The sequence below is a fragment of the Phallusia mammillata genome, chromosome 3, assembly GCF_965637545.1.
Source record: "Phallusia mammillata chromosome 3, kaPhaMamm4.hap1.1, whole genome shotgun sequence".
NCBI classification, from domain to species: domain Eukaryota; kingdom Metazoa; phylum Chordata; class Ascidiacea; order Phlebobranchia; family Ascidiidae; genus Phallusia; species Phallusia mammillata.
This window is the reverse complement of record NC_137254.1, coordinates 28,750,567-28,771,951: the sequence shown is the minus strand read 5'-3', so window position 1 is coordinate 28,771,951 and position 21,385 is coordinate 28,750,567. Positions and strand designations below refer to the sequence as shown.

At 38.1% G+C, this 21,385-nt stretch overlaps 4 protein-coding genes across 4 annotated transcripts in view; 2 read left to right on the top strand and 2 right to left on the bottom strand.

Annotated features, from left to right (window-relative positions):
- Window positions 1–10: 10 nt before the first annotated feature.
- On the top strand, window positions 11–2,159 carry LOC145220705 (centrosomal protein of 78 kDa-like). The gene has a single exon (XM_080087943.1). The coding sequence runs from the start codon at window positions 97–99 to the stop codon at window positions 1,909–1,911; it is 1,815 nt and encodes a 604-aa protein (XP_079944069.1). The 5' UTR covers window positions 11–96; the 3' UTR covers window positions 1,912–2,159.
- A 417-nt stretch (window positions 2,160–2,576) lies between these two features.
- Window positions 2,577–10,063, bottom strand: LOC145220737 (sodium/glucose cotransporter 4-like). The gene is made up of 14 exons (XM_080087977.1): window positions 9,492–10,063; window positions 8,984–9,160; window positions 7,708–7,872; window positions 7,060–7,246; window positions 6,572–6,777; window positions 5,845–5,980; window positions 5,237–5,353; window positions 4,767–4,908; window positions 4,287–4,455; window positions 3,950–4,069; window positions 3,457–3,552; window positions 3,340–3,399; window positions 3,110–3,194; window positions 2,577–2,803 (listed from the first exon to the last, which is right to left on the bottom strand). The coding sequence occupies exons 1-14, from the start codon at window positions 9,615–9,617 to the stop codon at window positions 2,604–2,606; spliced, it is 1,986 nt and encodes a 661-aa protein (XP_079944103.1). The 5' UTR covers window positions 9,618–10,063; the 3' UTR covers window positions 2,577–2,603.
- A 681-nt stretch (window positions 10,064–10,744) lies between these two features.
- Window positions 10,745–21,176, bottom strand: LOC145220703 (sodium/glucose cotransporter 1-like). Its single transcript, XM_080087940.1, has 14 exons — window positions 19,993–21,176; window positions 18,820–18,996; window positions 18,295–18,459; window positions 16,112–16,298; window positions 15,003–15,208; window positions 14,643–14,778; window positions 13,782–13,898; window positions 13,271–13,412; window positions 12,952–13,120; window positions 12,390–12,509; window positions 11,814–11,909; window positions 11,553–11,639; window positions 11,310–11,430; window positions 10,745–11,060 (listed from the first exon to the last, which is right to left on the bottom strand). Exons 1-14 carry the CDS (start codon window positions 20,128–20,130, stop codon window positions 10,849–10,851), a joined length of 2,073 nt encoding a protein of 690 aa, XP_079944066.1. The 5' UTR covers window positions 20,131–21,176; the 3' UTR covers window positions 10,745–10,848.
- LOC145220706 (uncharacterized) overlaps window positions 11,423–21,385 on the top strand; it is a 37,310-nt gene continuing 27,347 nt past the window's right edge. The window contains exon 1 of the mRNA XM_080087944.1: window positions 11,423–11,483. Within this exon, the coding sequence (XP_079944070.1) occupies window positions 11,443–11,483 (41 nt within the window). The 5' untranslated portion in view covers window positions 11,423–11,442. The remainder of the gene's footprint in view (window positions 11,484–21,385) is intronic.

Sequence of the window (21,385 nt, the reverse complement as noted above, 5' to 3'; positions counted from 1 at the left end):
TTTCACGAAAAGAATTGCCGTTTGCGCGTCAAAACAATGTGTTTTTAAATTGTTCACAGCGCAAGTTGTACCTAAACATAGCAGTTTTTCTTGTTTATGGCAAAAAAAACAATGGCTAATGTTCCTGAGAGTGTAGCAGTTCGTCAACGCGGTGCTTTTGACTTTATTGGTACGTATGACAATCTTTGCGCATTGCAAAGCACTGTGCCTTTGGTTTATGTAAAAGCTCGCGTAAAAGAAGGACTTTTGGACATAAACGGTGACAGAGTGCGGATGATAGATTGGTCTCCGATACTTAATGCTATCAAGATAAACAAAAATCTGAGATACATTGCCCTACGGAGCTATTTTCAGCATTCCTCTGCTGGTACAAATGCAAAAAAGTCGCACTACTTTAAAAGGCGCACCCCAGCGATTTGCTTTAAAGATGTAACGCTTTTAGCTGCACGGTCCCTTGCATCTTGTCTGTGTGTTACCAAAGCACTGAAATGTTTGGATCTACAAGGTGTACCCCTTCGGAAAAAAGACATTGAAATTTTGGCGAAGGGAATTGCCAAAAACAAAACCCTGACTCATGTGTTACTAGACTACTGCCAGATTGCTGACAGTGGTGTTGCTGCATTGTGTCAGTCACTGAAAAACCATCCAAGTATTACGCATGTAAGTCTTGCAGGATGCAACATTACTCCAGTTGGCGCTGCTGTCATAAGTAAATTGGTCAAACACCAATCAACGCAGAGATACAGCGATGCTTGGGCGGATGGTTTAAGATACAGATCACCCGATTTAAATTGCATGGCTGGCATCCGTAGAATTACACTTAATTCCAATCCTATGATTGGTGATTCTGGAATATCAACGATTGCTGATGCATTGAAAGATGATTTGTGGTTGAAAGCTTTAGATTTGCAAAATTGTGGTTTGTCTGTTGATGGGGCCAAGTATTTGTTGACAACCATGGAACACAACAGGACTCTTATTGTATTGGACATTCGCCAAAATCCTATGGTTGACAATGGCACATTAAGAAGTGTACTGGGTCGAGTTTTGCTCAATGCCAATGAAAGAGATGAAGCTGCATTTCCATGGATCAAGGAAGAACCTCCAAAAGATCCGTACAAAACCAAAAAGCATAGACAACCAAGGGGTCATTCACATTGCAAAAAGAGCATAATTGCCAAAAGGGCGAGCCCCTCTGAAGGTGTGCCTTGTGTTTTGCCAGCTGGCCATAAGGGATTTGTACCTTGGAGAACTGCTGTTCGAGCATCCAAGCATCAACTGGGTTTATCTGATGAAGAAGATGACTCTGATGTGCTGCAATTAAAAATTTTAGATGACGATTCAACTGATGAACTTAATCTGAAGACCTCTGACAGAAAACCTGAAATCAATGAGAATGTTAGAGCTCTGAAAATACACCTTTTAGATGCACAGCGGAGATTGATAAGATCGAAAGAAAATGAAGAGGTCCTGAATAAAAAAATAATGACATTGGAGGTTGAAAATTCAAGACTAAGAAAGGAGCTTAACAGCACTTTGGAAAATTCAAAAATAAAATCCCAAATTGAAGATGAAATGCTTCTGGAGAGCATTGATAAATCGTTTAACAAATTTCATGAGTTTTTAAACATGTTAAGTGACATGGGTCTTGGGTCACTTGTTACTGCCGCTGGTCTTGACCCCACAACATCCAAGCAGCCATTTTCAGTTAGGTCTAAATCCACCACAAGCCATTCCAAAGCCAGACTGGACAAAGCTGACTTGGATGACAAACATTATGAAGAGGAAAAAATGTTTCAGTCGGATGCTATTGTTATTGAAGGTACTGGCAAAAATAAAAAGAAATCTGATCCAAAAGTAAGAGATCAAGAGGAATCTACTGATATTCATTCTGTAAACAGTCAAACATAACTGACAATTGTCTGTACTTTAGAGATTTTATTTGTATCAATCACTGTTATTTGTGTATATAATTGTACAAATACCCTAAAGATATAATATATGTTTTTGCTATAGTTTTGTAGTGGTTTGTTGCAATATATGCTATTTGTAACGTGATTTTATAGTGCACATGCTTGTGTGTTGGTATCTTATGCATTTTTTGCATATTCTTGTGTAGTTTAATTTGGAGTAATGTGTAATTATATTGATGTCTACAGGTTTAGAGTTTAATGAATTTTATGTAATATGTAATTGTAATAGGGTAAAATTCTCTGCCGTTAATATGACATACAAATTTTTCAAAATGCAGGTAAGCATTTTCATTTTGTTACACACACTTAATTCTGAATTGTAGCATAGTTTTTGTTAAAAAATGGACAGGTTGATTTAAACACAAGCTTGGGTGTTGAAAATACTTATAGGATTACTCTAACTGCAAGTACATATATGTAAATTCTAATCTTATTTAGGTGAGTACAGCGGTTTGACAATTTCAAGAAATATCCTTTGTGGAATCATAAAGAAAACAAATTGTTAGGTGAGAACTTTATGAATATAATATAACATATTTTATGAGTGTATTAGTATTTTACACCTTTTCCAAGTAACTTTTATCTATGTCCACAAAACTGGTGTTATATAAAACAAAACCCTTGCATAGTTTATCCATAATATCCAAACAAAAACACCATCACACACAACATTAAAATGCACATGACGTCTACAATAAGTTGTGGATTTTTCTTTTCTCTGATGTCAGTTATGTTCGGATGTGGTGCTTGACCTTCTTTGTCTTCCATGTTCAATCCACAAAACAGATTGACAGCTTTTCTCCACAAGGGTTTTTCACTAGTTGAAGTGCCTAACAATAGTTACCCAAATAATATTAATGTATGACACCAATTCGAAAAGAGATGAATGATATTGTAAAAAATGCAGAGGGTTATTGAAAAATATACTGTATTTGCAAAATAATAAGAGGTGTTGTTTGTCTGCACCTGTTCGCGCAGTTTGCAGCCATGCAGGTGGCCTACACCTTCAACTTTACATCACTCACTGCTGCACACTTTTTTATCTATCATTTTTACATGGGGTAATGGTCCACATATTTTGGCTGAGAATTTTTATGATTTTACCACTTGGACATGCAGTCCTACCGCAAACTTACCTGAGCTAATAGACTGCTTGTCGATTACTTTTGTTTCCACATCATCTTCTTTTTCCACATCAATGTCTTTCTCCGCTTTTTCATCCTAACAACAGAAATGCATGTAGTTTTAGTAAGAATACAGCTTTTAATGGATTTTTGTTGTGATAATTTGGAATTTGGGGAAAAAAATTGTAATTGAATATATGGTATAACTTGCAAAAAATATAGATATGTAACCACATAGATACCTCCCCTAGTTCTTCGCGAGTGCGCTTGCTAAAGCGGGAATACCATGTAAGTCGATGAAGCTGCATGGAAAAGCAGTTTTTAAACTTTTTTTAAAACCAAGTCAATAAAAAACTTACATGCTTTGCTTCAATTGGTTTAGTGATGAGTGTTACAAAAATTGCCACAATCACTGTTTGGCCAGCCAGAATAATTGCAAAATAGAGGTAGTGAACCTGACAACAAAAAAACCTGATGCGTATCAATATGTTGAATATATACACAGACAAATCAAATAAACAAAAATTATCGGGCGCTTTTACAGCTGGTGTTATCATTGCGTTGGTGCGAGTTTGCATCGGCATGTTCTTCTTATCGTTTTTGTGTGTGTGTTTTGCACTTTGTCGCTTTATAAGAATTTTGTCCTGCAAGTTATGTCATTATCCTGATGAAGGCGTCTTGTATTGGACGTCGAAACGTCGATTGTTTACAATAAAAACTGCTGGATATGCAATACTTGGTTATAAATCAAATAAACATCATGTACACAGCCTTAAACACCACATCAGAAGTCAATGCCTTTTTTATGTGTTGGCGTTAGCTACTCTATTCACACAACTAGTTATGGCTGACCTTGTATAAAATCTCTGGTCTGTACTCTTCTTCTCCACACAAGGGGGCGCCATATGCAAAGTCCATAATCATTCTTGTCAAGCCAACAGCCAACCCGGCCATCAGAGACCAGAAAGCTCCCTGTATAGTGTTATAATATTTTCTGTTGGCCACACATGCTTGGTAATAAGTTTCTACAGGCTTTTCACTTGCGATGTAGAACTTCTTAATAGTAATGGATGCCTTTTATAAATTCAACAAGATTGTACACCCACGTTCAGTTACCCACTTTATAGATACTTAAAACACATTTAATTATTTAGTACCCAAACTTAGGTTGGGTATGCTATATACTTACAGGTTCATTCAGTCTTGGCCAAAATATAGCCATAGCAAAAACGACCATGATGGGTGGAGCTAGGTAGCTAGTGATGGACTGGATGTAGTCAAAGAGTTGACCGCTGGCTGATGTTTGTACGATTGGCACCCATGCAATACTCACTCCCACCATGATCAACATAAATATCCTGAAAAAATTAAACGCGAAAAAAATTAATGCTGCATTTTACTGTTGTTTTGTTAAAATTCCCTTTAGCCTAATGGCTCCTTTTTTCATACAGAGCAGCTTAATTGTAGAATGCTTATTTTCCGTTTAATTGCATGGGAACTGTAAATTACAGGACGACCATTTGTTGCATAAAACCACTGTTTAAATGCATGTTCTGGTTAATTGCATGTTTACTTTTGGTAAAATCACTATGCAAATAACCAGATTTGTCGAGATTTCTGTCCTTAACCGTAGCTAACTCAACGTTTTCTCTTTACTTTAAGCTTTTACCTTCCAACAATCATCAGTTCCCACTCGGTAGCGTTTCTACGAATCTTCTTCCACAAATCGCAAGTAAATAACGTCGACGCGCTATTAAACACTGACGTCAGTGATGACATCAGAGCAGCAATCATGGCAGCCAACATTAAGCCTAAAAACAAAGCAATCGTCTGATTTGCGGACACTTTTATAAGTTGGGTTTATTTTTCCTGGCGTAAAAACGTTATGGAGTGCAAAATAGCACATTTGCAGGATCATGACTGAACGCGCTGCAACTACATCGTATTATTAACCGTTATGTGGTGGGAGCTCACCAGAGAGTGAGTTTTTGTCCTTTGGTTTCACTTAATCCACAGTAATACAGGTAAAGAGTAGCATGGGCTTTTGCTTTCTACGCTACTGCACAATTGTGCATGTCATTGATAGCGAAAGAAAATTGTAATGCTTTGCTCTATACTGGTAATCATGTGGGAGGCTACCTTTCAATCCGACTGGCATAAGCTTCAGGACGAGTCTTGGGTAAGCAACGTTAGAGCAGCCGACTGGGTTGTTGCAGACTTCGAGACATTTTGCTTTCGTCGCACACGCCACTGAATCTGTATTAACAAAACGAAAACATTTGCTTTTGTGGAGAGTATACTTTACACATTATTTATATGCAGCCGGGAAGACACAAAGTATGTGGTTCTCCGACCCGTGTATTCGTGCTTGATTACAAAGTGATGAATTCGGCGCAAAAGTTGTACTTGTAGCAACGGCGATCAAAAGACGCACTAATTAAAAAAAATAGTATTGTGCAGTCGTTTTTTTAACCTTCACACGATCTTCTTTGTTGTAACGTAGTATGTACGTGGAAACTTATGACGTTTTGTTTAAAACGGCTATGTAAGTTTCACTTGCAATATTTGTCGTCAAGGAACACTTTTTATTGACGAAGCAGTTCTTAGCAGTGAAAATGGATAAAAAAATTTATGTTTTAATATATTTGTCGCACAGGGGCGCTACAACTCCCCAATTAGGAACATCTCGCTATTCGACAGACGTCGTTGCATGAATGCCTTGTCTAGGTGTAATAAACAGAACTCACCTTTGAATGCTACACGGCTTATCATTCCCACCATAACCATCATATACATTGGCAGTATTTTGAGGAAGCCCGCGATTACACATCCACCCTTCGCGTGTGTTAGGTTCTTGGCTGCAAGAGTTCGTTGGGCCAAAACCTGTCAATGGCATTGAAGTTCTCAGAAAAATGAGGGTTGTTGCTAGACATCTTTTTGAGGGATTTTTTGTAGTATTTCTTGGAGCTCAAGTTAAAAAATTACAAATTCGTTGCTTTTAATCTTCAAAAATTAGCAAAAACTAATTTCACTAAAAACTAACTAACACTGATAACCATTTAAACTAGGCCTACTTCTTAAGGTTTTTTTGATTGTCGTTTTTTAAACAAAACCATTGTGATACTCTATATTTGAATATAAAAATCATTTTTGGTATCTGGTTTAATAAAAATTGTTTTAGGTGCGGAGTCCAACCATAAACTTGAAACAGCATATAGTTGGAAATGAATATGACCATGTTCTTGAATGGAATCAAACTTAGAATTTTGGTGGAATACAGATCTAATTTTTTTGGAATCCAATCACAAATTTGAAAGGAATCAAACCATATGTTCAAATGGAATGCAATTTTGCATTTAAATAGAATTCAACCCTTATTTTTGAACGAAATCAATCCCAAATGTATGTCAGCATTTAAATGTGGAACCAATCCTCAATCTATGTTAGCTTTTTTGAATATGGAATCAATCTTACTTGATCCGTGCAAAAATACCACGTGGCAATGATCGTAAGTCCGAAGGTCAAACCGGGCCATGGAAGGTCGCCGGTAATGGGATCGCGAAACACGTGGAAAGAGTCGGCTCTTGGAATTCCGCATGTTGTGTTCGGAGGTTGGTCAGCTGGAATTGCTTGCATGTATTTAATTTCTAGTCCTTCGTATCCACCAACGTAATCAAACGCTGCAAAGTAAAATTCTCCCTTATTCCTGTATGTTACGTGATTTGATTAGTTGAATCTACTAAGGTTCATATGGGCGGAGGTTGTTTGCAAAGTTTAACTTATAACGTGTGTATCTTGAAAATAACTTTAATTCGGCAGATATGCAATACTTTAATTATAGTGTTAAATCTTTCCTAGTTATTTTTTCTTGCAATTTTTTAACCTTATAAGTATGTACAGGACTTAAATTTGATTTTGTTTTTTTGTTTGACTTGGTTTGAAATGAACGAACCATAACTTACATAGTCCCATCATGATTAGTCCTCCAATCACCATGATAAGGGTTTGTGCTGTGTCGGTGTAAATTACCGCTGCAAGTCCGCCGGTAACTGTGTACAAACCAGTTACAGCGAGCAACACTATGATGGAAACATACAGATTCCAACCCAGCGCTTCTTGTATGAAAATGGCTCCAGCGAAAAGATCTGCCTAAAAACAGACCGTTGAATGTTTTTTTTTTATTCAACTTGGTGGTTTTTAAAAGGATTTTTTTGTTGCCATAACAAAATGCGATTTTGTAGTTCTAATTGGGTTATCACAGAAAGTTTCCACTAAAAGCGACGACTGTTTCACTAAGTCAGCTGACCAAATCAGCGCACTGTAAAAGGAACAATTGTTTTAATAACCAATAGAGTAGACGTTCGGCAAATTCCCATGCCATCATCTGACATATATTAGTCACACCTGTTTATAAACACTTCAGCCTCGTGACATGATTATAGTCTAAAGTTCATGTCCTCCTTTTTACCTCTGTTTGGCCTGTTGCATTTCTTATTAGACGTATAGTGTTTAAAATGTTTTTCTTGTTGTATCTGGTACGCTTTAAAATTTTGTTTAAACGAGACATGTTATATTTTATTGCATAACATCAACAACTAATTGAATCTTACCGAAACTTTTGTGAATATGTACAGGATTAAGGAAAGCACGGACATGTAGAGCTGGATGCGCTGACCACCGAACCTCTTCTTCAAATACTCTGGCACAGTTACAACTCCCGATGCAATGTATAAAGGCGCGAATATCCAACCGAGAAACGTTAAGCATAACATCGCCTGCCAAATAATACTGAGTGAGTTATTTTTAATGGGTTTACATTTGCATATAGAGAACCGTATATTACATGTAAGGGGCCTAATAAGTTTTTAGGACACAGTTGCTGTGCATTGGTTTAGCGTAATTTTGGCGTTGTGGCCCGCGGCTTCTAGTGTTTTCAAATTTTGGCCTTGGACAAATTTTCTGTTGGAAACCCCTGATATAGATAAAATTTACCCCGTAGTCTTGCAAACCTAATTTTATTTTACATTTATTTTGAAAACATTTTCACTTAACACGCAACAAACATGTTTTTTGTATGAAACCAGCGAATTTCCGCTGCAAGACACACAACATGGTTTGTTGATCGCAATCACAGTAAGAAGTTGTGCGGATTTTCCCGACTTTTGTTTGTCCACGCAAGCTTGTCTATTTTGGCAGCGTGTTGTTGAATAATAAACCTTAACAAGCGGTTAATTTTACCGACTTAAAATAGAAACAGTAAAACATTGGTTACTGACCGAATATTCACACACGGCAACAGCGCAATAAAATTTACCATAACTGTTTGATAATGATAGCCTATCAATATTGTATACATATTTGCGCTACTTACAAAATTACAAGTTTACTTGCTTAAAAATAGTGATGCACCGAAGTTTCGGTTGGCCGAAACATTTCGGCCGAATACGCTGTTTTCTGATGTTTCGGTTTCGGCCCGAACTTTTTTGAAAATTCAGCCGAAACCGAACTTTTTGATTGCATGAAAAATGATACCTAAACTTTCATTTTCGCCCATACGAAACATCATAAATTAACTATTTGTGGTATCTATAAAATACGAGCCACGTTGTCTGCAAAATATTACAAGTGTAATAAAGCTTCCGCATTGTGAAAGTAATTTTGGTTTGTCATAATTGAGTTTACTTGCATCAACAACACAAGTTCAGTTGAAAACGTCCATAAGAAAGGGGATTTTAGGTTCGGCCTGATTCGACCGAAATTGAGGCCGAATATTCGGTTTCGGCCCGAACAATTTTAGGCGGGTTCGGTGCATCACTACTTAAAAACAACACAAAGCCCCGATATGTGAAGTGTTTTCTAAAAGTCGTTTGAGAAACCCACACTTACGTTCCACTCGTAAGCGCCAACCGCTATCCCAGCCGCCGCGCCAGTGCCAGCCAGTCCCACAAAACTTCCACTACCTATGTTGCTGCTAAATATTGACGCTCCCACTGGGAACCAAGTTATGTCCCGACCAGCAAGAAAGAATCCACTCACGTTGCTGCGGTCAGTTCGAATCATCGCCTATAAAAAGTGGTCCCTTGTTTTGTGTTTGTAAACATTACTACTCTCATTCTTAGTTTAAATAAGGCGCAATTTTGCGTTAATTTTTTACCAATTTGTGCACTGTGGCTGATTTATGGAGAACAAATGTTAACGATGTAGTGTATAAGTTGTAATACCTCACTAAAATTTAACTAATTTTCTTGATATCAGTGAAATGACACCACCAAAACCACAATTCCTTACCGTACATAATTTATATGTTCACTATGCAATGTCTCACAACTTCGAAACAACTTACACAGATAGGTTCAATTTATTGCCACAATTAGGGATTTGCCACAACGCTTACCCATATTCCCACAGCTAGAATAAACACAAAATAAACTCCAATGACAGCAAAATCAGCCGTTTCCAACGATCCAAGTTCCTCCTCACCGCCACCTGTGGTGACAATTGGTTCTAAAGTCGATTCCATACTTAACCAGTCTTAACTCTGTGTAGATGTCGTAAATCACGAGTCACCAGAGACTCAGTGCGACAGATAGAGACAACAGTCGCATATAATAACAGACTGAAAACTTTGACAAGTCTGACCAGACTTTTGTTTAAATTTAAACCCTTACCATATAAATTACATGTTAATAGTCTATAACTGGAAAGCTGTCTGCTCGTTACAACTTGTCGGAATGTTGCTTCGTTTTCCTGATGAGTCGCTTTCCTTTTCAACCACTACGGATATAGACTAAAACCACACGGGTCAACGTGAGAGACATTTGTTTGTGACATAAAGATGCTTTCTTTTCCAATTTGTCACTGCTTTAAACTGATGATTGAGCATTCAAAACATGCTTTGCCACCTATTCTTCTTGCGGTTATAAACGCAAAACAGCCGCATAACTTGCCGTTCTAAGTTTTTGATCTTGGGTTCTTATAAATTAGAAAAACGCATGAAACTTCGTTTGATCTAAACAAAATTCTGACCTCAGATAAATTATTTAACTGTTTCAAACTAACTTGCGTTTACATTAAAGCACTACCTAGCCAAAAACGATGTCGTGACTTATTTTGTTCCCTAATCACTTCTTGGCCGTGAAGTATACCAAGGGGTGTGTTCTCTGTCCAAATTCCACTGCAGAAAGCCATTGTCCTGGGTTTCTCCTGCGTTATGCATGCACAATGCGCAGTATGTTAACAAATATTGAATCTGACGCAAATCAAAGGGTTTAATTATTAACGCCATTGCAGCAATGTTGTTTTTCTAAGCGTTGCGAAATGCCTCTTGGGTCCCTATGGAATTCGGGTTTAATGCAATCACGTGTCAGGTTAAATCTAGGGTCACGGCTCATGGTCGTCCACTTAGAACTTTGGTATGTTAAAGCATGTTTGGGCTGATAGCGCTAGCTGATCCAATTTGCGACATTGTATTGCCCCTTCGGTTGCGCGATTAGCCTTCCAAACAGTTTTGCAATTGCACAAAGCCCGTAACCTTAAAAGTTAAATTTAAATTTTGCAACGGTGGACTTCTTATTAGTTTCTGTTCAAGTGTAATAGCAGTGATATGGAACATTTGTGAGATGTAACGAACACAAAAATTCAAAATAGGCCACTATAAGTCAGTTTATAAACGCTTGCACTACAAGACATATTATACTAAAAACACTTTATGAGATAAATTGTATACTGCCATATACTGATAAAACATATCTTTAGGCATAATAACCGAACAAAAACATCATGGCACAAATCATCCCTGCGCCAGCGACGTTTACTAGTGTAGCCGATGTCTTGTTTTCGGTTATATCTGTAATAACCGCTGGTGGGGGCTTCTGATCCTTTTTTCTACTATCCAGCCCACAAAAAAGGTTCAATGCTTTGCGGCAAATCGACGTTGATTCCTCGGGCTCTTTTGTAACGTCCTCTGCAAGGCAAATGTTGTTTTAAACTGGTTCATATTTTTCTCTTAGCTTATTGCAAATCCTAAAAACTTTTCCGCCTTTTTTATTTGCAAGTTATTTGCAAGTTTAAAGCGTTTTCGAGCAGCAGTGACTCTTTCAAACACCAAAACTGGTTTTATTTCAATTAATTTAGGCAATTTTTTTTCAATATTTATTTTTTGCCATTAGACACTTTTTTAGTAGTGGGCGTATATTTTGTTTTTTAAGTATACCTATTTCCATTTTTTCAGGGCCATGCTCAGTGGAGTTTGTGGCTTTACCGTTCTCTGCGTCGCCATCTACCGGCTGATCATCATCGTCAGTCACCGCTTGGTTTGAGAACCCAGTCATGTTCTAAAGAAGATCATGAAGCGTTATCTTTCAAGTGCAGTTCACATCAAAAAAAGGTAAATATTTGAAGGCATTTTTATCATAGCAATTTTGTGACACCTAATACTTATATATTTTTAACTTACATTCTCGTTGTTTTTGCGTATGATCGGTTCTCCAATGTCCACGCGCTCCTGTTTGCTATGTCTGGTTCCCCACGTCAGTCTGTATAGCTGAAAGTAGGTTCAGAGGGTCACCGACTTGGACAGTATTATCAGTGCTATGGTAGAAAATTCCTATGTTTCGGACTACCAACGTGCTTTTTTAGTTCCGGGTTGCTTGACAATTATGCAATTACATTTTTTAACTCCTTTATGGAATATTTTTGTTGTTGGTTTTGTACTCACGTGTTCTGGTTCGATTCTTGGTGTCATGAGTGTTACGATAACGGCAATAATTGCTGTAACCGCGGCCAAAATCATCGCGAAGTATAGATAGTGAACCTATAGAAATCATTTCAAAGAAGGTTACTCGTTTTAGTGTTGATTGTCGAGGGATCTATTCTGTCATCAGGAGCATTTTCAGTCTTTCTTGATCCTATAAACCAGTTCTTTTTCCCTTGATTGTGGCGACCCAGATAATACGTGTAAGTTCATGGCTAAGCTGGTGCATCCTATCTTTTTTGCACTACTTTTTTTTGAAAAATTCGACTTGGTGCAATGTCTCAGGAACCTTTGGAAACTAGCGACTTCTTGCAACAATCTTTCTTAGGTCAGAAACGCCAAACGACTATGCAACGAAGTACTCAATTATCAAGACTTTGTGGACTGTTATAATCGACGACTAAATTGAATCAAATAGCGGCCACGACCCAGTGGTTGAGAAGCTCTGCTATGTTCACAAAAATATACATTCTGTATCAAACGGTTTGTTGCAATTAAGCTTTCATGTGTTTAGGGGTTCGTAGTAATCGTTGTTCATACCTTGTACAACACAGCTGGCCTGAACTCCGGCTCTCCACATAGAGGTGCCCCGTAGGCAAAATCCATTATCATCCTCGTTACACCGACGACCAGTCCACACATCAAAGACCAAAAAGCCCCCTGTAAAATAATGCAGGGTTTCGCACTAATTACAGAGCTCGTTGGACTTGCAGTACTAACTACTATAACACATACAGATGCATATGGTTGGCAAATTTATTCCCGGATTTTCATTAGTATGAGATTTACTTTCAGTACTGCGGTCGGACCTGATTGACAAAGTTTGTTTTTTAGGTTCGTTCTTAACTAAAATGTCGTCTACAAAACATACATTCTTTCTTATTTATGCTGTGATGTAGGGCACAAAACAGCCACATGGTATATTTGATTCATAGTTGATAGTCGTGCCGGTTTCGGGCGAAATGTGAGTAAAAATGGGCTTGGTTTCTAGGACTTCACACCCATTTGTGTCATGATTTTTTTGGCTATTTTCGGTGCAGTCTGTTCACAACTGTATCTTTGTCAAAATCGTGAGTGTATTGCGAATTTTTATTGAACTTACCGGTTCGTTTAGCCGGGGCCAGAACACTCCCATGACGAAAACCACCATAATCGGCGGTCCCAGGTAACTGGTTATGGACTGGATGTAGTCGAATAGTTGCCCGTTGGCTGATGCTTGTACAATTGGAACCCATGCAATACTCACTCCGACCATGAACAGTATGAAGACTCTATTGAACATGGCACGAAAATCCGATTAAGCGTAGAAGTGCAACTACGTATACGTTTATAATACTATAGTTTTGTATTGATGTGCGAAAGATTGGAACGTATCGTTAAATTGTATATCATTGCAACGGCTAACCACACTAGTTTCATACCTTCCCACTATCATGAGTTCCCATTGGTTTGCGTCTTTTCTCATCTTCTGCCATAGATCGCATGTGAAGAGTGTCGATGCGCTATTGAACACTGACGTCAGTGATGACATCAGTGCAGCCATCATGACAGCCAATAACAAGCCTGAAAAGAATACTGTAGATTAGAAATCGCTGAGAAAAAAGTGTGAGTAAAGATAACTAATCCAGTTCCTTTGCATTTAAGTGAACACTAATTTTCTGTTAAATATGGGGACTGTAAAAGATATAAGCCAAGAGCAGTAATTGTGCGAGCCGGTTTAGGCCTTATCTCAAGTTTCTGTGGTTCGTCGCGACGTTTGGATTTTAACTGAAAGTGTGGCCTGGTAACCTATTTTAGTGTAGTGGTAGCGAGCGACGCGCCTTCACCAGGTGAATAACTGAATGAGCGTAGTATACAGTGCACGAAAAACAACGAAAAAAATAAATTTAACGTAAGCACGTCACAACGCTACGAATACACTGTGCGTCTTACCGCGGAGTCCAGTGGGCATAATTTCTAGCACAAGTTTGGGGTAGGCAACATTCGAACAACCGACGGCGGTCCCGCAATACTTCCGACATTCATCTGGGTCAGCGCAGGCGACAGCATCTGAAATTTGATACAAATCGTGATTGTGAGTTCGTCTCCGATTACAAATTGATTCCCCGGGAAACGCCTGAAACCATTTTGCGTCCTGCTAAGAATTTGCTTTGGAATGTGTTGCAGCTGTTTTGGCCTCAAAATTGTTTCTCTTTTTTAGTTTCTATCTAAACTGCGGTATGTTTTGTTTTGGAAATTGCTCTATGCTGGAAACGGATTAGTCACCAAATTTGTAATTTCTAGTCAAATCTTTGCCGTTATATTCAGTTTTCCTGTTCATATTAGGAAAAAGCCCAGTGTTGCAAATGGTGTAAGAGTTTTATCCTATAAACAGCGAAATATTTTCCCTTCCAAAGTATTATCCGGAATAGTGACTTTAACTAGAATGCGTTTTTGCGTCCCTTCCTTGCTTTTACACAAGTTATGCAGATGGTGTCCTATGGCTTCGTATTATAGTTTTCTCCCAAACTTTGGGTTATTTTGCCTCTTAATTCCTTTCGACTCTCCTGAATATTAACTAGAATGCGTGTTCAGCGTTTTTTTTAAGGTGTTTTGGGGGACCAAAACGGTCCCCCAAATTTCTCCAGCGGTTTCCGAAATAAGCAAATATGGCGATTTTTTGGTATTTAAATGAAACACTTGCGGTCTCTTAAAACTACTTAGCGGTCACCCAAACCTTAAAAAAACCTGTGCGTGTTTGCATTTCTTGTTTGAACACGAGTAATGTAGCCACCATCATTTTCTTTTACTTACCAGTGAACTTTATACGACTGATCATTCCAACCATAACCATCATGTACATAGGAAGAATCTTTAGAAGCCCGGCGGTAACGCATCCGCCTTTCGCGTGGGAGAGGTTTTTCGCTGCCAAAGTCCTTTGCACAATCACCTGTAACACACACACAAAGTTGCTAAATGAAGTTACAGTTCAAAATTGGTGGTCACACTGTCATATGTGTTAAACCGTTTAACATGTGCCATTTTCACGTTTAACCGGTCAAGTGGTTTTGCAGTTGCCCTTTACTGGTTAGCTATTGCGTTTGTTGCACTGTTAGAAACCTTCAGAAAAAATTACTTTAACCAAGAGCACCAGTGAATATCGTGCTAACAAACCTGGTCTGTACACCAGTACCATACAGCGAGTATAGTGAGGCCAAATGTAAGTCCTGGCCACGGGAGATCGCCGTTAATTGGATCTCGAAGTACGTTGAACGAATCAGCTCGTGGTACACCACATTGTGTGTTGTTTGGCACAATTGAAGGAATTGCTTCCATGTATAACTTCTGCATGTTCTCGTAACCTCCAACATCGATAAATGCTGTAAAACAAGTTTAAATTGTTGTTTATATCACAGTTAGAAACTAGGCGTTGCTTTGGTTCAAAATGGTTTTGGATGTGGTTGGTCTCGTAGTCCCCCAAATATAAGGACCCAACGTGTTTGGCAAATTTGAAACATCGCACAATATCCGATCCATACTTAACGTATCAAATGCTGTTACCATCAGCACAGGATAAGAATCCCACTGTTTTTATAAGTAGTAGGCTACTCTACTAGTTTTCAAGTTCTTACTGACTAGCATTGACATCTTTACTTTCATGATATTGTACTGGAATCAAACCTTAATCAACGATTATATTTTCGCTTTACGTTTTGAACATCACACCAACATCGAAACCGGATTTTGCTTCCTGGTATTTACCTAAGTCCTGTCAAAATTTATTTGCTGGTGGTTTCAAATCGTTTTTAGTATTGTTAGCTCAGCTTTATCTCTACAAAAACCTCCGGTTTAATAAAGTGCAAGAACGTTGGGCAAGTTTAAACTTGCTATAGAAACTGCCTGTAAAATATCTTTGCGGTATAGAGGTTGAAATGAATGTCAACAATAGGTGGACATTTTCTGTTTGATTTTCCGCATTGAATAACGAACTATGAGCAAACAGCAAAATGGGGTCAAAAGAAAGCAGTGTTTTGTATTTGTCTCAAATCCTGTACCAAAGAGCAGCCAGTACACCAGTGCCTTGCTTGTAAAATCCTATACCACCGAACAGCTTTCGCCAGTGAACTAGTTCTTTGTTTGTAATTGTCTAAATCCCCACAGAAAACAAGGAGCTTTGAAATCAAACCAGCGTTAGTGTATATTCGTCTGATATCCTAAAGCAAAGAACAGCTTTTCCAGTTTACATCAACAACTGTTTGTAAACAAATGTCAACTTCACTTACCGAGGATCATCATCACGAACGCTCCTCCGAGCATGATGAAGGTCTGTGCAGTGTCAGTGTATATTACCGCCGCCAAGCCTCCCGTTACTGTGTACAGGGCCGTTATAGCAAGAAGAATAATCATGGCCACGTATAGATTCCACCCCAACGCCTCTTGAATGAAGATGGCGCCGGCAAATAGATCCGCCTGTAAAAAAGGTGTTAAAGCCTCTTGCAATATTTTTGTAGAATATGAAGGTGATTTGGTCATGCAAATGCTGTATGTTGCACTTAAACCTTTTATAACTATACTTTATTATGGGTCCCCTTCCCTGAAGGGGACACATATTGATTTTACTCAAATTGTTTGTTTTTCTTTTTTTTCTTCTCCCCAAAGTTTGTCCGACTCGTTTTTCCATCAAATGTTAGATGGATTTGGATGAAATTTACATAGATGGTAGATATAGTTATGTAGATGTGCATCCCACTTTGTTTTTGTTGATAACCCCAGTATTTACCCTGCTAGCTCCCTAAAATGGGTTATTTTCTTCCCAAAGTTTGTCCGACTCGTTTTTCCATCAAATGTTAGATGGATTTGGATGAAATTTACACAGATGGTAGATATAGTTATGTAGATGTGCATCCCACTTTGTTTTTGTTGATAACCCAAGTATTTACCCCGCTAGCCCCCTAAAATGGGTTATTTTCTTCCCAAAGTTTGTCCGGCTCGTTTTTCCATCAAATGTTTGATGGATGTGTCTGAAACTTATACAGATGGTAGATAAAGTTATGTAGATGTGCATCCCACTTTGTTTGTCCAAATAACCCTAGTATTTACCCTGCTACGCCCCTATTTACCCCGGTTGAGTTTGTAAACAGTGTCAGAATTGGCTGAAATTTGGATAGCTTATAGAGTATGCCATTTATAGATGTCGATTGGTGTGTTCAACCCTGTAGCCCCAATATTTACCCCACAAGCCCCAAAAGTGTAAAACGTATTTGTATGTTACTGGGCACCACAAACGAAAGATTTCTGTTGCTCAATAGTGTTACAAGGGCAAGCAGTTGTATGTTACTCGTTTGTGACTTTGTGGATTGCTTGGTGAACATTTTTGTGCCATGACAGTTAGGGGGTTGTTAACAGCCCTGTGACGTAAGAAACATTAACGGTTGTTGCTCAAAACACCTCTAGTGGTCGAAATTTTAAACATTGGCGGATTGGGCTGACATTTTGCAGTACTATTGATTGAGTCATTGAGGTTTCATATTTTTTTAGTTTGTGTGTCGGACCCCATTAGTTACCCTACTAGCCCCCTAAAATGGGTCAGTTTTTTTAACAGTGTCGGGATTGGATAAAATTTGGGTAGTATGTGGACTATGCTATTTGTAGGTTTCAATTGATGTGTTTTACCTTGTAGCCCCAACATTTACTTAACTAGCCCCCTAAAATAAATGAACTTTTAAAAAACGTCTAATTATATGAAATTTGCAAAGTTTATTAAACATACTAAGTCCTCAAATGTTATGTTTTGCCCTGTAGCACCACAACTTAACCAACTAATCTCTAAAATGTGTAACCCTTTTCACAATGTTCGAATTGAATGAAAATTGGACAGCTTGTAGAATTTGCTATTCATTTTTTGTTTTACCCCATTATGCCACTACTTACTCCTTCGTTTCTTTGAAAAAGAACGTTAAATAGGACATACTTCAAACAATACCTGGGGTGAATCTAAATTTATATAGTTTGTACTATACATAGTATTAATATTTAGGCCCAGTCCCGATCACTGCGTTTTACCTTACAACACTAAACTTTCACATGGTTATCTCTTGAAATGCATTATCTACAACTTTGCATGTGTGGGGACCCATGAGTTTCTGCTTGCAGAAACAACTAAGGTTATAAATGACAGTGGATGGTATGGGACCCAATATAAAATAAGCATAGGAAATATATCAATGTTTCAAAATAGGAGGTCATAGTGTATATGCAAGGGCAATATGTGCTAAGCCACCCTTCTAGTTTTATTTAAACTGCACTGGTGCTGTTACTATGGGCCAACATTACCGGTTTAGGGCACAAAATGGGATGTATTTCAATCAGTTCAAAATTACTACAATTCTTCTCTTACAACGCGAAAATTTGCCGCAAGAAGTGTTTTTATACGCTACGGTTATTGCCACAGATGCACTGTACTTACCGACACTTTAGTGAAGATGTAAAGTAACAAGGACAAAACAGAGAGGTAGACTTGTATTCTTTGTCCGCCAAATCGCTTTTGCAAGTATTCGGGCATTGTGACGACACCAGCCGCAATGTAAACAGGAGCGAATATCCAACCAAGCAGAACAAGGGTCAGCATCGCCTAATAACAAAGTTTTTATGAATTTTAGAGTTATAGCTTAAGCTGAAAACCAATGGGCTCGCAAAGTTCTGTATAGTGTTGATATTGAAAGCTTGTGTGGCATATCCATGGTGTTACAAGCAATGACCTGGAAAAGGCCAAAGAACGTGTACTGTTAGTAAAAATGCCTTTTTGCCTTTTTAGACAAACCCAACATAATTGCAAAACTCACTTTAGATCCACTAGTTTGTAAGCAGTACTTTTAAAAAATTCACAATGAAAAGGGATATTTGGGATATTCATAAAGTGACAGATTGGCTATGTAGTTCCAAATCTCAGTTTAATAAATCATCTGTCAACTTGGTCCTTCCAGTCACTTACATTCCATTCGAATGCTCCAACTGCTATTCCCGCAGCTGCTCCGGTTCCAGCTAAACCGACAAAATGTCCGCTTCCGATATTACTGCTGAAGAGGGAAGCTCCAACGGGAAACCATGTGATGTTTCTTCCGGCGAGGAAAAATCCGCTTACATTGCTCCTGTCTGTTCGGCACATCGCCTGAAAGATAATGGTTTTGTTCAATTCTCTTCAAAGATATTTTCTTTGGATCACTTTGTGGTATAAGGTTCTGCTGTAACGCATTTGCGGTGTACATTTCAACACGTTACAAACGCTCAAGACTGAGTGAAAAGTCGTTTATTTGCAAACATCTTTTTGCGTTTACTCTGCATTCAAATTTGTTCACCAAACAAAACGACGGAATAAGTCGGATATATTCACATAATGTTGTTAATCTATACAGTTATGCCATACATTATTTTGCTTATGGTGACAGAACACTGTAAAACACAACGTTACGTTTTGCACCAGCAAATGCTTACGGTGACAGAACACTGTAAAACACAACGTTACGTTTTGCACCAGCAAATGCACTCATACATGTTTTGGGCAAGGCTTTGCTTTGGTAATTACAACATAAGTGTACGCAACCTTGCACCGCCTTTGCAACACATGAGGCACCAAGTTTTTGCCACACGTAATTATGGAAGTTCCTCACGACTTTGTAAACCCGTCACGAAAATTGTGCTTTGCCATTTAAGAAAAGTCGAATGGGTACAAACGTGTTGTTATTCTGAAAGGGCACAGACCTCGTTGTCTGCTTTCCGCTTGGCCTTACGACACTTAATGCACGTTCTGATTCGCTTACTGCTCTCGACAGGTCATATGTGTTTGTAACAAAGTCAAATCAAAACATATTGCGAGTGGCCTTGTAAAAGCATCAATATGAAATGTTAAACTTGTGCATAATGCTTACTGTTTAGATATTTTGTTGTAAACCTATATTAAATACGCATTTAGTTAGCATACTTTTTAAATTAAAAAATATATAAATGCTTCTTGTTTAACCAGCGAGCTTTCTTGAAATGGATATGCTTTTTAGTAATGTTTTTTTCTATCTCAATCTTCAATGCATATTCAAGCCCGTAAATTTTGCCCACAGTTAATCAAATCACAAGTGAACTTTTTTCTCCTCTCTTTACCAAAACAACTTACCCACAAACCAACTGCTAAGATCAGCACAAAGTACACCGCAATCACAGCAATATCGGCTGTTTCCAATCCTGCTTCTGGAAGAAGAGTTTGTCGTGTTGTTAACAACCCTGTTGTTTCCGATGGTCCCGCGGTGGTCATGATTTAGGTTTACTCTTCACCTACACTTTGAATTTTTGATAAACTCTTCGTCTAACTGATGTAAAGCTATAGAAAATACTCGTTGCAGTTAAAGAACTTGTAATTTTTCTAATGATTCGCCCACCAAAAGATGAGTATCATTAGTACCCAGTTTGCTACTACGAATAAAGTTTGTTTAGCATCTTTAGTTTTGTTGCTACGAAAAACTTTGTAAAACAATTAACAGAACTACACAAGTGGAAACGCCCCCTTCCGACCGCTGTTTAACTTTTAAGTTGCGGTTTGATCATTTCCCAACAGTTTCCGTATTGACGATTTTTGCGTTTTTGGGGATTTTTTACTTGTATGTAGATCCATTTCCTAACTAACGTACATAACTCTTTGCCTAACCAACCTCTGACATTTGCACCTTTGTGAATGCTTTTACGTCTTATTTCTTTACCTTTAACTTCAGACCACTGCAATGGTGATTTGCTTTGCTCAAAGACTGAAAGTAATCTGTAAAATATGTCTTGCCTAACTGCCTAAAATTTCAGTTTTGCTATTTGTAAACTAGTGGTATCTGATGTACCAGTAAGCACGATGGCTTGCTTCGTATAAATCTTACGTCTGTTTTGTAATTCCAACAGTTTGCACTATCATGTGTCTTACACTGATCACTGTTTTCTTGTTGCAAGCCAAATAATCCATCAACCGCATAGGTTATAGGAACCGAGGTAGCATTTTTTGTTGCCAAGCTGTGTCGAGTTAATAGAAAACTTCACTCGTTGTCTGGGATACTCGTCAGTGGCAACATACGATTTAGATCGAAAGTTTTATGACAACTATTATATCGTTGTCTAACTATGAATCGTTTTATGACTCTCGTCTATCAAAAACTGTTGTAAAATGGCATACCGACATGTTCGAGCTTTAAAAATCAACTACTGCCTGTTAGTAACCGTCTCAAGACTAAATTCAACAAAGCGCCAACTTTTGATACCTTTGTACATTTTGTTGTTGCTCTGCTCTTTTTCCATTGCTACTGTGCTGCAACAATGTCAAATTGCGGCCTTCTTTCGAAAATCTCTGCCACTTATGGTGTGGAAAAATGGCATAATCTGTGGGTTTAGTTTCAACAAAGTGCGTTTTAAAACTTTTGTTGTGTGTAGAAAACTGTCCATGCGATGCACTCTATTTCAACACTTGAAACTGTTAAATCTATACTTACGTCATATGTTTTTTATTGATATTGTGTTACATTTTTGTCATATTG

Coding starts and splice junctions, on each gene's coding strand:
- LOC145220705 (XM_080087943.1), top strand. CDS start 97: ATGGCAAAAAAAACAATGGCTAATGTTCCTGAGAGTGTAGCAGTTCGT.
- LOC145220703 (XM_080087940.1), bottom strand. CDS start 20,130: ATGACCACCGCGGGACCATCGGAAACAACAGGGTTGTTAACAACACGA. Junction 13,413..13,781: donor TATGCCCACTGGACTCCGCG/GTAAGACGCACA, acceptor TATTCTTTTCAG/GCTTGTTATTGGCTGTCATG. Junction 11,640..11,813: donor CAAGAATCGAACCAGAACAC/GTGAGTACAAAA, acceptor ACCTACTTTCAG/CTATACAGACTGACGTGGGG.
- LOC145220737 (XM_080087977.1), bottom strand. CDS start 9,617: ATGGAATCGACTTTAGAACCAATTGTCACCACAGGTGGCGGTGAGGAG. Junction 9,161..9,491: donor TTCTAGCTGTGGGAATATGG/GTAAGCGTTGTG, acceptor CACTTTTTATAG/GCGATGATTCGAACTGACCG. Junction 4,909..5,236: donor TATGCCAGTCGGATTGAAAG/GTAGCCTCCCAC, acceptor CTTTGTTTTTAG/GCTTAATGTTGGCTGCCATG.